Here is a 15,896-nt window from a genome sequence, read left to right as displayed (position 1 = left end):
TCACATGACACCCTCCCCCCCCAGCCGCACCTACCCACCCAATGATCTACTAAGGTGATCATTAGGGCAGAGAACCAGTTCTTAAATTATTTGAATCCCATCACTGAGCGACGTCAACATTGCGATAGACAGCATATAAATATAGCTGGATAGCTAGAAAAATAGATGATAGGGGGAGAGGAAATAAATAAATGAAGAAAGGAAGGAAGGAAGGAGAGAAAGAAAGAAAGAAAGAAAGAAAGAAAGAAAGAAAGAAAGAAAGAAAGAAAGAAAGAAAGAAAGAAAGAAAGAAAGAAAATAGTTTGCGGGTTTCCATTTCCAAATACAGTATAATCCTAGAATTGTTTGCTATAATGACTAAACAGTCTTCAAAGTAAACACTTATTTTATGTCTTGTGGATTTATTTATTAGTATTTTCATTAACACACATCAACATTTGGTGAGCAGAGGATTCACACAACCCCCAACTTCCCATTTGAGGTTCCTAAAAGTCTTCTAATTACAATTACCCTTGATAAACCATCTATTCCCCTGGTGTGTTACAGAAACAGAAGTAAAGAGATAGGAAAAGAGCAGGCAGAGCTGTGGGGTACAGAGTTAAGTGAGGCTAGAATCAGCCTAAAGCCATTATATTGTCACAAATGGTTCAAGTCTGACCCCCTTGAATTCTATTGATCTTTAACTGGTGCCAATTTAGTATTGAACTTTAGTTGTCTAAATTCTTATGTACAGACTTGAGCAATAAATTTTATGAACTAGAACTTGTGTGTGATCCTGATCCTTCATGCCTGACATTAAATACTAGAATTAGCTTAATGTAGCTTAAAACTAAATCACATTCTCCCAACTTGGAGAAAAGAGAGAAACTCTAACTCAACCAAGTGCAGTTCTTCACCTGCAAATACTTTTGGGGGGGAGGGTGGCTGGCCAAAAAAAATAGTCTACCTGTAGTGTATATAGCAAGTCTGTTCCAAGCTCATTAAAACCACTGCAAAGTAAATAATAGAATTTGTATGGAAACTTTTTAAATGTAATTCATTCTCCCACCCCCAATCACTTTTGCTTTTCTTCTGTCTGTGTTTAATGTTCTGACACATCCAGGAAGTGATGTCTGTAGAGGAAGAAACCACTTCTTGTTACTGCCTCTTGGACCCATATGCTTGTCATATCCTTTTGGACTCCTTTGGAACTTATGCTCTCATTGGGGAGCCACTGTCTGATTGTTCTGTTAAAGAACTGAAAGTAGCTGTCTTTGGCTGTATGTCCTGCAACTCTTTGGATTACAGTCTAAGAGTGTACTGTGTTGACAACACTCCCTGTGCATTTCAGGTAAGATGGCCAAACCATTCTTGGTCTTCTCCGATGTTTAATGCAAGGGTGGGCAAATAATTTTCCCAGAGGGTCACATAAGAAACTGGGATTAATGAGGGTGGCCAAAACCAATGTAAACTAATTTGATGTCCTCAAATTCCATCACCTCAACTCCTCAGGCTGCTCCAGGTGAGGGACGAATGCTGTGCAGGCACAGAAAAGCATTTTCTCTCCTCATCCTCTCTGGCACCTAACTGAAGGAGCACACGATGACTGCACAGAGCCCGGCCTTGAATCATTTTTTTTTTCTCCTGCCCCTTGCAGCATGTTTATTTACATTTGATTTCTAATTTCCAGTTGACCTCACATGGGCTGGACAGAAACAACCAAAGGGACAGATATAGTCTGGGAGGCTGTAAAAAGCACAGGTCTGGTTAATGCATTTTTTTTGGGGAAGAGCAGTGGTGGGTTTCTAAAAAAAATTTGAACCTACTCTGTGGGTGTGGCCTCCTTTGTGGGAGTGGCTTGATGGCCATGTGACCTGGTGGGAGTGGCTTACCAGCCATGTGTTCTCTCTCTCTCTCCCTCCCTCCCTCCCTCTCTCTCTCCTTCCTTTTGTCTCTCTGTCCCTTTTTCCTTTTTTCTTTCATCTCTCTCTCACTTTTTCTTTCTTTTTTTCTTTATTTATTTCTTCCTTTCTCTTTCTCTCTCTGTGTGAATCTGTCTCTCTCTCCCTCTCTCTCTGTATGTGTGTGTGTGTGTGTCAGTGGTGGGTTTCAAAAATGTTTGGAACCTCTTCTGTAGGTGTAGCCTGCTTTCTGGTGGAACCTCTTCTAACCGGTTCGGTAGATTTGACGAACCGGTTCTACCAAACTGGTGCGAACTGGTAGGAACCCACCTCTGGGGAAGGGGGATATACTCCATCCAGAATCCACTGGAGTTGGGTGGCTATAACAAATTTAAATAATAAACAAATAACAATTAAAAATTGCTTGCTCTTCTGTTCTATGCCCAGAAATACAGGGAAAGTGAGAGGAGTTTTGCAGACATTATAGAGAGTGCAAAGAAGGTTTAAATAGCTTGTCAAGACAAACCCAATTGTAAGGGCCAACTACAAACAATAATTAAATGTAACTTTGCCCTCTTAAACAAAATTAAAATAAAGGTGCCAGTCAGATAATGAAGATTGGGGATGCAGAAAACTCTATAAAGCTGGATCTTTTATTCTCAAAGTCTGCCTGAAACCTCAGGTGGCTTCTTCAGAACAAAAGAAGTTTGATGCAATATGGTAAGTGTGTCCTTTACACCTGGTCGTATGCCATAAAAGATAGCCTGCTAGATTCTCCCCCTCACTTTTTTTTCATAAAAAGCGGAAGGATTACAGAAAGTTCCACATAACTGAACATGATGTGCAGCTTGGTCCTAACAGGCATTTCTCCCAGCATGAAACATCTTTTTTTCCCTGGGTAAATGGTGAGATTTAGAGACAGATGTAGTTCTAGCCAAGCAAGCACGATGCAGTCCAGTACACGGTTTTCATATTTTAATTCTAGTGGGTTTTTTTTTTCCAAGCTCTTCCTTACAGCTCTTCTCTATTTGATCAGGAGCTCTGAGTATTCGACAAGGCATCTGGATGCCAAGCGCTTGGAATGATTCATGCACAGAATAAAGAAACTGTTAAACAATAGGATGCATACAATTTCCAAGCTTGAAAAGAAAGAAGAACCAAGCAGATATTCTCTGGTTCCCAATTGGCAAAGTCCTTAGAAACACCCACAAGTTGCAGAAGGCAAAAACATTTCATAGTCTACTTCCAATAGCTTTCTTATCCAGGAAAGACAATGCACTGAAGAATCAAACATCAAAAGATCTCACAAAGTTAAGAAATTATATCCATACAATAGTGTATGCAATCTTGTTTAATCGCTGGTTTATTAAAAGCAGAGGCTAAAGTTCTGATCTGGATAAAATAATCCCCTGGGTCAGATAGACTGGGCAGTCATGCTCTATTTTGTTCTATGCAGAGGGAGTGGGACAACTTGCTTCAGCCAACTTGCCATGATCAATTTCACTGTGGCCAAATCACCACAGCTAACTCACTGCAGGATAACTTGTCATGGAACGACTTACTGCGGGACAATTCCACAATTCAATTTCAAATTATTTTAATTTTTGTCATTCACATTTTATGTTGCCCTTCCTTTGGCATCCTTTCTTTAATTATCCTATTTGACGATTTCTTCAATGTTAGTGTATTCCTCCAGTGAATTGTCCTGCACCGAGTTGGCCATGATAAGGTGAATTGGCTGCAGCAAATTGGCTGTGGCAAGACGGCCATGGAGAGTTTAATTTAGGTTCCCTTCTTTAAGGCCACAAAGCCTCCTTTCTTGCATCCTCTGAAATTGAAGCTCTGAAGCTTTTGTGATTTAGTTTTCTGCTACTTTGAGATGGGAACCACACAAAAACTGTACAGGACAACTGAAAAAGATATAATTTGGGGGGAAAAAGCAATAGCATGTCAGAAACATCTCTCTCTCTCCCTCTCCCTCTCCCTCTCCCTCTCTCTCTCTCTCTCTCTCTCTCTCACTCACTCACACACACACACACACACACACACACACAAAAACATCTATTACTCTATCTCCCTATCATCTATATGATAGAGAGATAGAGTGATAGGTGTGTGTGTGTGTGTGTGTGTGTGTGTGAGAGAGAGAGAGAGAGAGAGAGAGAGAGAGAGAGAGAGAGAGAGAGAGAGAGAGAGAGAGAGAGAGAGAGAGAGAACAAACGGTAAATAACTTTAGTGCAGAAATTTCTGTTTCCTTTCTGACTGGGACTCTCCCTCCAGATCTCAGAATGGGAAGCAGCACCAGTGTAAGGAGATTGATCAGTAGTAGGATCCTTGCTACGTAAGATTCATTCTCTCTTTCTCTTTCTCTCTCTTCCTCTCTGTCACACACACTCTCACTCTCACTCTCTCTCTCCCTCCTTCCCTCCCTCCCTCCCTCCCTCCCTCCCTCTCTCTCTCTCTCTTTTGCAGGACATGGATAGTTGGATTGATCCGTGGGAGCTTTTCTTTTAGAATAATGCCTTAGCAAGATTCTAGTTCTCATCCCATCATCTTCAGCATGGAGGGAAATTTTTCAACATTTAGCCTACAATGTATTTGTTTTCTATTCTCCATTGTTGCAGGATGTGATTTCAGGTGAAAGACACCAGGGAGGACAATTGCTGGAAGAACCAAAACTGCTGCATTTCAAAGGGAATACCTTCAGCCTTCAGATTTCTGTTCTTGATATTCCCCCTTTTCTCTGGAGAATTAAACCATTCACAGCATGTCAGGTATTTGCATAGACTAATATGTGTGCGATGAGTATATTTTCCATTTTTAATAACCAAGCAATTTCAAACCTTCAATGTATATATCTTTGTGAGGTTCATTGCTTCTTTTAATGCACAGACTTTTGGATTAAATGTATGGTTTAATACGTTGGTTCTCTATGGACAAGCCACATTTCCAGGATGCTATTATTATCTTTTAGAAAAATCTAACACTTTGAAACAATGAAACAGAGACCGTACTTTTACCTTGCCCATTTCCAAAATGTCCAACAAATTTATGAAAGATTTCAGAACATATTGATTAGCATATTGGGCATTCTACAATAAGAACATTTGGAATAAATAAAATATTTATGATTAATTTCTAGTTCAATAGAAGTAGAGATTTGGGCATTCAATTGATAAACAATTTTTTGTCAAATATTATCATATAAACCAACAGCTGATGTAATATTGGCTGATCTTGAAAAGCTAAGCTAGATCAGTTATAGTTAATAATTGGTTAGTGCACCTGGGAGCTGTAAAATAGATAGCATGTAAACCTTGCTTCAGGTTAGGGTTGGGGTGACTGACTGGAGCTGAGAGCTTATTGGCCAGAGGCCTTTCCCGATGCCTATGTGAAGTTCACAGCAGATGTTTTCTTTTTGCACCCTGATAGAGAAACATCTGCAGCTGCCTAGGATTGAACTCTCAACTTTCTGAGTGGGAGGCAAGCATCTTCACCTCTAGGCCACTGTACCACTTGGCTGTAAAATAGATTAAGAAGTTGAAAAAAAATCATTGAAGTTTCGATAAACAACCTCCTGACTCATTCTAATAATGGCATTCTGCATTCAAGTCTAGTTTGGCTTGAGGTAGCTTTTAATTTTCTATCATTAAAAGAACAAAAATAAAACATAATAATTAAGCTGTAAGAGATTTGACACTGAGGTTCTAAGGTATTAATTATTTTAAAAAATTGAACTGCTACTGTGAAATAATAATATTAACTTTGCAAACAGTAGATTGTAACTTTTAACTATATTAGAACAAGTCATTAACAACCTGGTTTTGGGGTTTATCTTAGGACAGTGCAAAACAGCCCAAATTAAAACAGAAATGAAACTCATTTATAGAAAATAATCTGGAAGATTTTACCTATCTGAGCAATTTCCATAACTTCTATTATATATTTTCTTTCTACAGCATAATACTCAGCTTTAGCGACTCAACTTCCCTTTCTCTTCTTTTTCTCCCATCTGCAAAAAAAGAGAGAATGTTTTTAAAGAGAAAACTAATTACACTTCCACTTTATAGTGTTTTTCTATTTTGTTGTTTTAATCACAATTTATAGTGTTTCTTTATCACAATCAGTATTTTGGTCTTATTCACTGAAACAGGTTCTAAATGCAATGCTTAAGAGCTATTGTGTGTGTTTGCTGGAGAGGGTGTGTTTTAATGAACCAGTGGTTTGGAAGGAAACTCATAAGTTACATATTGTTGTTTGCTTCCTTTTGCTGTATATGCTACAATTGCTTTGTTGATGTTTTGTTTTATTTACAATTCCAGATACTTCCTCTATCATGCCAGAGGAAGATTGATTGGGTTGATTTTAACTTAGCATAGGGCAGTTTGACTTGAAAGGTGTGTGAGACTCAAAGACACTCAATCTTTCTGCATTGTTTTTTCCTTGCAACTTCATGATACAAGTCATTTCTTCCCCACTTTGGTTAATTTCCACATTCTGGATAGAGAAGACCTTTGGTTTGAAAGAGAGGTAAAAGAGGCTACCTATGTTAGCATTGAACATCCTTCTCACAACAGAGGGGGGGGGGATACGACACCACCTATCTCCTGTTTATAATGCAGTCCTTTTAGCAGTTCAAAGAAGATTCCACACACATTTTCATTCTGATTCAGATGACCCTGAGTGCACAGATAAACCCCCAAATGGCCTCAACAGCTCATGGAGAAAATGCTAACAACCAGATGACTGCCAAGAAACATGATCCTTCCATCCCCCTCCTCATCCTGTCAGAACTAATCCTTCCATCCTCCCTGCCATCCAGTCAGAATGGATGAAGCTTCTTGGATGAGAAATGAAACATCTTCTTCCTCAAGGAAAAACATAGTCTAATTGCCTTTTGAAAAAAACACATTTGAGATAACTATGAACTGGAAGACTAAGAGTCTCCATAGATATTCAGGTATTGAAGTTGTGTAGGAGCTAATGTGGCATAGCAGGTAATGGGTTGGACTAGGACAGTGATGATTGCCGAAAGCATGCACACCCATAATGCAATGCCTCTCCCATGCGCCCCACCCCCTGCACATCCGCATGTGGCACCCCCATGCTCCCCTCACCCCACGCGCATGCGTGCACAACCCCTCACTCTCGCCCCACAGATGTGCACGCAACATCCTCCCCTCCTTTGGCCTCACATCCCAAAACAGTGCTGGGGAGGGGCAGGAAAGCCCTCCCATCCCAAAACAGCGGTGAGAGGGGGGAAATCCTCCCCTTTCTCCCTCTCAGCGCTGTGTTGAGAAGGGGGGCTTCTCTGGGGGAGAAATCCTCCTTTTGCAAAACAGCGGTGAGCGGGGGAAAAGCCTCACAACTCAAAACAGTGCTGGCCTGAGGAGGGGGATCTTTGGAGATATTGGCTGCAAAAAGTGAGGAGAAAGGTATGTGCATGAATCTCCCGCCTGCAGGGTAAACTCAAAAACCAGCTGGCCAGTGGGAGGCATGCATGCTGGGCAATGGCTCGCATGCCCACAGAGAGGGCTCCACATGACACCTGTGGCAAGTGTGCCATAGGTTTGCTATGATAGGACTAGGAGTTGAAAATCTTTTCTCCCTTAAATACAAAAGTCATCTGTATGATTTTAGGCTACTCTCCCGGCATAAACTGGAAACTTGAAAGCCATTTATCTACCAACCCACGCTGAGTTAATTTGGTAAATTATGTCCATAATGTTCAATGAAGAGCTTTTCATTGTAGTGGATTGATTGATGATGATGATATTGTTTCAAAATGGATAGATTAGCACCTGAAGCTAATGCAGAGCCAAAAACCTGGGATCTTTATTATGGAAGCCTTCTTTTATAATATTTCCATTATTTGTTATTTGGTCCCTATGTAATTTAATGTGCCAGTCATGACTTTTCTATCTTCCTGCCTCTACCAAGTTTAACATGGAAACCTGGCATGCTGTGAAAAAAATGGCTAATTTCTGCATTGATTCAAAGAATGCGTCCACATGGTTTACAGAGGTCAATTTTTTTCCGGGAGGGGGATATAATAAGCAGCTTTATCCCAGTTCTTCATTGGAAAAGGGATCTATCTTCCTTGGCAAAAAGCAGCAAAATAAGTTGAGGGGTGTCTAACCTTGGCAACTTTAAGACTGAATTGAACTTCAATTCCCAGAATTCCCCAGCCAGCCTTGTCAAATCTTAAAGTTGCCAAGGTTGGTCATCCTTAGTATAGAGTATCTGGGAAAAGACAAGATAAAGAGGACAGATTGAGAAGCGTTTCCTCAGCCTCCTTTCTCGTCATTCATGCTTGTCAACCGGTTACTGCCTTATGTCTACAAATTAGGGATTTTTTCAAGATCAATAACAGCAGCTGTTTGGTAAAAAAGAGTGCAGAGCAAAATGCTCTTAAACTGCCAACTGTATTATAGTTTAAAGATTCAAAACCCACAGTTCACTTAAAATATGGTTGCTTCCTAATAGCTTGCCTCGCCTAGCCATCCTTATGCACAGTTGACCTCTTATTCCTTCAAAGCAAAAAATTTATTGCAAAGCCTCTTTTTTTTAGCACTTATCATTATGGTTTGTTGCCCAGTCAGCCAGATGTTCATATGTATTTGGCATTTTTATCCATCAATCAAGTCCTTCTCAGTGACCTGGGATAGGCAGATGCTGATGATTGATGGTTTTAGAGGTACTGTTGCAGAATGTAAGTTGTTCCAAGTTAAGCTGTATTTGCAATTGATTGGTGATGAATTTGTCAACGCCAATGGAATTCAAGTGGTGCTCTAATTGTTTTGGGTTTGCACCAAAGATGCCTATTATTATTGGTATTACCTTTGGTTTCTTTTGCCACTGTTGTTTTATTTCTACTGGCATGCCTTTGCATTTTGTTATGTTCTCCAGTTCCTTCTCTTCTATTCTACATTAATCTTTTGCTTGATCAATTTGCAAGCCACTTCCATCCTGCCTCTTCTTTTCTAGGAAGTTCCTTTTTCTCGTGTGTGGTGCAACAACAAGCAACCACTTCACTGTGCCTTTTCCCTGGAGCGCTACACTCCTGCCACCACACAACTCTCATGCAAAATATGTGTCAGACAAGTCAAAGGCCATGAACAGATCCTACAGATTCAGACATCGATTCTAGAGGCAAGTCCTTCCTTCCCTGGTCATATCTATCCTCATTTGTTACCACAACGTGCAGGCATCTCTGAAATAAATGTATCATTAATATGAATGAAATACTGTGTGATTCTTGGAAAGTTGTTAGCAAGGAAGGACTAAATTGAGTGATAAACTAATTAATCAGACAGATGAGCAAACAGGCATAGGTAAAAGAATAATATAAATTGCTAATCAGGAAATATACAATTCTATTCCCCAATGCACCTAAAGAGAAGTTAGCCAATCTTTGGCTGTTTATGGAATTAAATGCTCGGATAAGCAAGAGAAGGAGACATTTTATAAATATGCTGCATTACATTTTTATCATAATCAGATCAATTTGCTTTCTGGGAGGGGACAGTATTTTACCAGATAGACAGGTAAAAGAAAGCTTTATTGCAAAATGTGATGCACTGTCCATTGAAAAAAGAATGTTGATATTACAAATGTTTTTTTTTTTAATCAAGGACCATCACGTCTAAGTTGTAAATATCCAGAAGGCCACTAGATAGTAGCCAAGTATTAAAATTTACTTTATTTGTTTTCTGATATCTAATGGTTCTCTGAATTTTTGCAGCCCAGAGATGGCAGCCCTGTTTTAATTCTTATTTTCAAAACACAAATACAAGACAAAGTTAATTCAGAAATATATGGAGGGAAATAAGCTCAGTCCTTCTTGAGTGCATCACCATGTATCACTGTTAGTGCATTTTATTGCTTTGTTTGTTCGATAAAGCAGGTAGCAGAAGCTTATCTTCAAGGAGCAGAGTACCAAATCTGTTGCATATTTAATTTAAAACAATCTGGAAATATGATGTACTTGCAGCTTGCCTATTGCTTTGCATTGCTGTTTTTTGAGATGAGCCATAAATGTTATATGAAAAGACATGTAGAAACATCCCCATGAAATATTTAGCATACACTAGCACCAAGACATTGCAGATAAAGAGCAATATCCCGATCCAGAAAATATGGAGAAAGTGATATGAGGGGAAAATATAGAAGTGGAGAGAGGCAGGTAGTTTGTTACCCATGTAACTTATGGTCTTGGGTATTGCACGGGAAAATGGGAAAAAAACTGGGAAATAGGCAAGTAATGAACTAGAGACATAGAAAACTGCTTTAAATCACATCCTCTTAAAAAGAAGACGATAGATCTGTGCAAGCAGATCTGTTTTTGCTTGAAGAAAATTCCATAGCCAATCCTTTCATGTCAAGATATGGGTAAAAAAGAAATATCTAGCAAAAGTCAAGAGTACTCAATTAAATGCAGCAAGGGTTGGTATTTGGTGTTTTTCTCTCTTTCAAAAATATGGTAAGTCAACCAAATGCACTCTTTTTCCCACAGTAAAAATAAGAGTGGGACTGTTTTCATTGCAGAGACTGGGAAATTTGTACTTGCATCAGTTTGCTTGACACTGAAATTTAGCAGCCAGTCATGTTAAGTACCCACAAGCCTCAGTGCAATGCAATGTCACATTTTCCCCTAACAGTCTTCAGTAATAAGATGATGTTCTGTGTTCACTGCTTAATGAGATGCTGCTGCATGTTTCTTTACATCCAGGAAAGAGTGACCAGCAGTCCTTCAGAATTTACTAAAGTGCCATTTTTAGCTTCTCTCAAAACTGACTCTGCTAGCTGGCAGGAATGTTAGGATTGTTCTTGATCTGATTCCACTTGCCAGATTGATTCAACAAGTTGATTTCATTTGAGGTGATAATTTGGGTAAGGGGGAGTGGGTTTGGCCAGCAAATCAATTCTGTAATTCACTTTGAAAGGACGGCTCCATTTGATCACTTGGGAATCAAATAGAATATTTGCAGAATCATAAATAGATCAGCTTATATTGATCAACATCTAAAAAGCCCCAGATGTCCACTTCTGCTTTACACAAACAGCAATTTTGTTTACAGAATTGATTCTGGTGAATTAAACAAGTTGGCTTGGGAGGGAGAAGAGCCCGCTTTAACCTCTTATTATTTTTTCCCCATGCAGAATGAAAGAGAAACTATCACTTTTTTTTCACATGATGACATCAACTTTCCTGTTCAGATGGGCCCACAAGCCTTTAAGATACCTTACTCTATCAGGCAAAGAATATGTGCAACTTTTGATACTCCCAGTGCCAAAGGCAAAGACTGGCAGATGTTAGCACAAAAAAATAGTATCAACAGGTAAGCCAAAGCAATTGCGAAAGACCATCAAATAAGAGTTAAAGTAGTGAGGAATGTTCTAAATCAGAGGTGGGGAACTATGGTCCCTTAATGATTTGTGGACTTCAACTACCAGAATTTCTCAGCCAGCATGGCTGGTCCAGGTCCCCTCATTTGTGACTGGGTCAAAGACTTCCTGATGGACTGTCCACAAACAGTAAGGGTTGGGTCCTTGACATCTTCCACCCTGAAACCCAGCACAAGCTCCCCTCAGGGCTGTATGCTCAGCCCCTACCTGTACTTGTTGTATACACATGACTGCAGTTGCTCGAATCTATCCAACATCGTAATAAAGTTTGCAGATGACACAACGGTGCCGAGGCTTATAACTGTATCAGCATACAGGAAAGAAATCCAGAAGGTATCCACACGGTGTTCAAAAAACAACCTACATCTAAATACTAGAAGACAAAGGAGATGGTGCTGAATTTCCAGAAGCACAGAGAGGAACCTGCCCCACTGTATATTGGGGAGAGGCATGTGAAGAGGGTTTCCTCCTTTAAATTCTTGGAAGTGCTCATTATTCAAGATCTCACCTGGAAAAACAACATGCCCCTGATGGTTAGTAAGGCTCAACTGAGACTTCTTTTCTTTAGAGTCCTGTGGTGGAACAATGACTGATGACTTCTTTCTATCGGTCCACAATAGCAAGTGCCCTCACATACTGTATAACAGTATGGTATGCTGGTTTAGCAGCTGCGGACAGGAAGGCACTACAGAGAGTGATCACCTCGGCACAAGAAACCATTGGTTGCCCTCTAAGACCACTGGATGACATCTCCAGGTCTTGCTGTTTCAGCAGAGTAAGGAAGATACGTAGGAATGATTCACACCCTGGCCAGTGTCTCTTTTCACTTTTACCACTTGGCAGAAGACATCAAAGCACAGCCAGTTGGACAAGCAGGTTTAAAAACAGCTTCAACCCATTGACTGTCAGACTCCTAAACACAATCACAATCACTCCACATACATATGGAAATGTATGACTATTTTTTTTTCTTTCCCCAATTACTTGTATAAATTGGGAACTGTATTGTCCTTTGTTTTTTGTTATGAATTGCAGCAGTAGAGGCTAAAACAATTTCGTTGTATACATGATGTACAATGACAATAAAGGCTATTATTGCTATTATTATTATAAAAGGGCCATAGTTCCCCACCTCTGTTCTAAAGGAAGGAGGTAAAAAAATCAATGTGGTGGCCATGAGCTTCCAATGAAAGTCCCACTCATTTTTTAAATCCATTCCATGATTGTGATTCCCATGTTGACTTTTCTACAAGGTTCTCAGATCCCTTCTTTGAGGGACCAAAGTAGCACAAAAACTAACTTATCAAGGGATATTTTGAGCTCAATTGTGGTTCTACGTTGAGGACTACTTAATGGTTGCAGGAATTGGGTATGTCTAGTTTACTGAAAAGAAGGATTAGGGGTGACATGATAGCAGTGTTAACATAACAGCGACAAAGAACAAGAGGTCAATCTGTTCTCCAAAGCATTTAAGGACAAGAAGCAATGGATAGAAACTAATCATCGAGAGCAGCAACTTAGAATTAAGGAGAAATTTCTTGACAGTTAGATCCATTAATCAGTGGAATGAAGTTGTGAGTGCTCCAACACAGTAAGTTTTAAGAAGAAACTGGATAACCATTTGTCTGAAATAGTATAGTTTCTTGCCTGAGCAGGACTAGAAGACTTCCAATGTCCCTTCCAACTCTGTTATTCTCTATAATTTTCATTTCCATCTGCAATTCAAATTAGAGTATTGAAGGCTATAACACTATTGTTATTTCAGAAATCATAAGTGTAGAATTTGTAATCCTTTCATTCTGATGAATTGGATTTCCTACTGGGTTTCTACAAATGGTCCATCTTTCAGGAATTCAAGGCTAGCATTCAGCATTCAGAGGCAGCAGCAGCAGAATCACATCCTTATTTTAACAGACATTATGTTCCATCAGACCACTTAGGCTCCTTGATGAAATGCTTAGATTCTCTCTTAAAATGTTTCTATTTCAATTGAGTTGAAGTTACTTCCTGTTTTTAGTGCACTTGCCTTAATCTAATGCCTTGTTTATTACTGGAAACAAATGGGTAAAATAATGCATTCTGAAAAGAGCTGTGCTAATACTTCAATTAAGTAACCTCATTTAGTTTGCAATTGTGGTGTTGGAGAAGTTGAGAGTCCCTTGGACTGTGAAGAGATCATGTTGGTCAATCCTAAAGGAAATCAATCCTGACTGTTCTTTTGAAGGAGAGATACTGAAGCTGAAGCTCAAATACTTTGGCAATCTAATCAGAAGATAGGACTCATTGGAAATGTTGGGAAAGATTGAAGGCAAAAGGAGAAATGGACAACAGAGGATAAGATGGTTAGATAGTGTCATTGAGGCAATGAACATGAATTTGTGTCATGGCTGCATCTCACTTATCCAACCTTCATGAGCTGACAGCCAGACATTTGCCTAGGATGGGAGGGAAGGATTGGAATGTGAAGAAAGGCAGGGGGAGTTGGAAGCCTAGCTTTCTTTGTTAGATAATTAAGTGGGATGGTTGACAATTTGGGCAAACTCTGGGAGACACTGGAGGACAGGAGAAGCTGGTATGAACTATGGTCCATGAAGTCAAACACAACTTAGTGACTAAATAGCAATTTAGTTTACAGTCCTGTACCCTTGCAACAATATTCCAGCCTTTGTAAGGTTGCCAAATTTCCTCTGTGATAGCAACAGCAATAGCACTTAAACTTACATACTGCTTCATAATGCTTTACACAACTTTATGCAGTTTACAGAGTCCTCACATTGACCCCAACAATCTGGGTTCTCATTTTACTGACCTCAGAAGGATGAAAGGCCAAGTCAACTTTGAGCAGGTCAGGATGAAACTCCTGGCAATGAGATGAGTTAGGCTGCAATACTGTATTCTAACCGTCACACTCCCGCGGCTCAGGTGGGAACCTAATATCGAATGCTTCCCAATAACATCTAGGATTGGGCTTCTCTGGGGGAGGAAATCCTGACTTTGAGAAATCCCCAAAGGGTTAGCAAGAAGGGCATTTGATTCAAAACAGTCTTCTTTTTTAAAAACAACATCTTAACATAATTCTTCCCATTGTGCTAAAAATTTATAAAGGAAAAAAGCTGTGAAAATGCATAAATGAATATATGCACTTCTGTTTGGCTGCCTTCGTAGAAAACCTTTATCCAGATTATTGAATTAACTTATTTTCTATGTTTGTATAACATGCTGAAACAAAACCTAACCAAGCAAGCTTTGTTATAACACAATCCCATCAGTAGTTAAATAGCCAAAGTTAAAACTAACCAAGCTTTTCATAGTAGGCAAATGCAGCTCTTAGCTATATGAGAAGTTAATGTGCTAAGTTACACCCTAGTTAACTGTGTTTTGGAAAAACAGATCTGCCTTACAGGCATGCAATACCTTTAATAGTTCTGATTTTGGTAAAGATTGCTCTGCTACAACGAAAATGACTTTTAGCCAAATATCACTGGAATCAGGGGTGAAATTCAGCAGGTTCCAACAGGTTCTGGATAACCGGTAGCGGATATTTTAAGTAGATCAGAGAACCGGCAAATACCACCTCTGTCTGGTCCCAGAGTGGAGTGGGGATGGAGATTTTGCAGTATCCTTCCTCTGCAATGCCCACCAAGTCACGCCCACAGAACCTATAGTAATTTTTTTTGAATTTCATCACTGACTGGAATGATGTACTGTATAATGAAACAGATTAAGTTGTGATGTTTCATGAAGACTCAAGGATCTCTAATTGAGAAAGATAACAAACAGTAAAGAACTTTAGTGCAGAAATGTTGGTGTGCTTTCCATTAGGAAGGCCAGACATCCAGGCTTTTCTTCTACCATCTGGGTAGCCCTCAAGGGAAAGTATGGAAGAGAACGAGTAACAATCTCTGTTTCCTTTCTGACTGGGACTCTCCCTCCAGATCTCAGAATTGGAAGCAGCACCAGTGTAAGGAGATTGATCAGTAGTAGGATCCTTGGTACATAAGATTCTCTCTCTCCCTCCCTCCCTCCCTCTCTCTCTCTCTATCACTCTCACTCTCTCACACACACCTATTACTCTATCTCCCTATCATCTATAGAGAAATATGATAGCGAGATAGAGTGGTAGGGGTGTGTTTGTGTGTGTGTGTGTGTGAGAGAGAGAGAGAGACAGACAGACAGACAGAGATCGCTATCAGCTGTCATCTATCAACTATCACCTGTCATCTATCAAGCCTATCATCATGGTGGCATAAATGAGTAAAATGAGGACCCAGATTGTTGGGGGCGATGTGCTGACTCTGTAAACTACTTAGAGAGGGCTGTAAACACTCTGAAGCTGTATATAACTCTAAGTGCTATTGCTATCTTTCATCTATCTATCCATCTATCATGTATCTCTCATCATTTATCATCAATCATCTATCTGCCATCTCTCTGTCTCTCTCTCTTCTTTCGCTCATTTCTCTATCTTCTGTTTATCAATTTAGATCCTACCACAATCATAGACCCTTGGTGGCTAACAAAACAAGCAAGGTAAACAAGCATTATTTATAAAATCTAAACAATGCAGTGCCTTTCATTCATTGATAGCCTCCTTTTGTACTCCTAACT

The 15,896-nt window shown here is 39.7% G+C and overlaps 1 protein-coding gene across 2 annotated transcripts in view; it reads left to right on the top strand.

Moving 5' to 3' along the window:
• Window positions 1-15,896, top strand: part of UNC5D (unc-5 netrin receptor D) — a 377,196-nt gene that overhangs the window by 345,957 nt on the left and 15,343 nt on the right. For both annotated transcript variants that reach the window (XR_015695566.1, XM_087706239.1), the window contains exons 12-15: window positions 1,103-1,330; window positions 4,505-4,654; window positions 8,868-9,032; window positions 11,043-11,221. Coding sequence is in view for 1 of the 2 variants with exons in the window: in XM_087706239.1 (XP_087562365.1) it covers window positions 1,103-1,330; window positions 4,505-4,654; window positions 8,868-9,032; window positions 11,043-11,221 (722 nt within the window). In the remaining variant the exon portion in view is untranslated. The remainder of the gene's footprint in view (window positions 1-1,102; window positions 1,331-4,504; window positions 4,655-8,867; window positions 9,033-11,042; window positions 11,222-15,896) is intronic.

The sequence above is a fragment of the Thamnophis sirtalis genome, unplaced genomic scaffold (assembly GCF_051295495.1).
Source record: "Thamnophis sirtalis isolate CommonGarterSnake01/CBP01778 unplaced genomic scaffold, rThaSir2_p1.2 scaffold_2, whole genome shotgun sequence".
NCBI lineage: Eukaryota > Metazoa > Chordata > Lepidosauria > Squamata > Natricidae > Thamnophis > Thamnophis sirtalis.
This window is presented reverse-complemented; position numbering and strand designations above follow the sequence as displayed.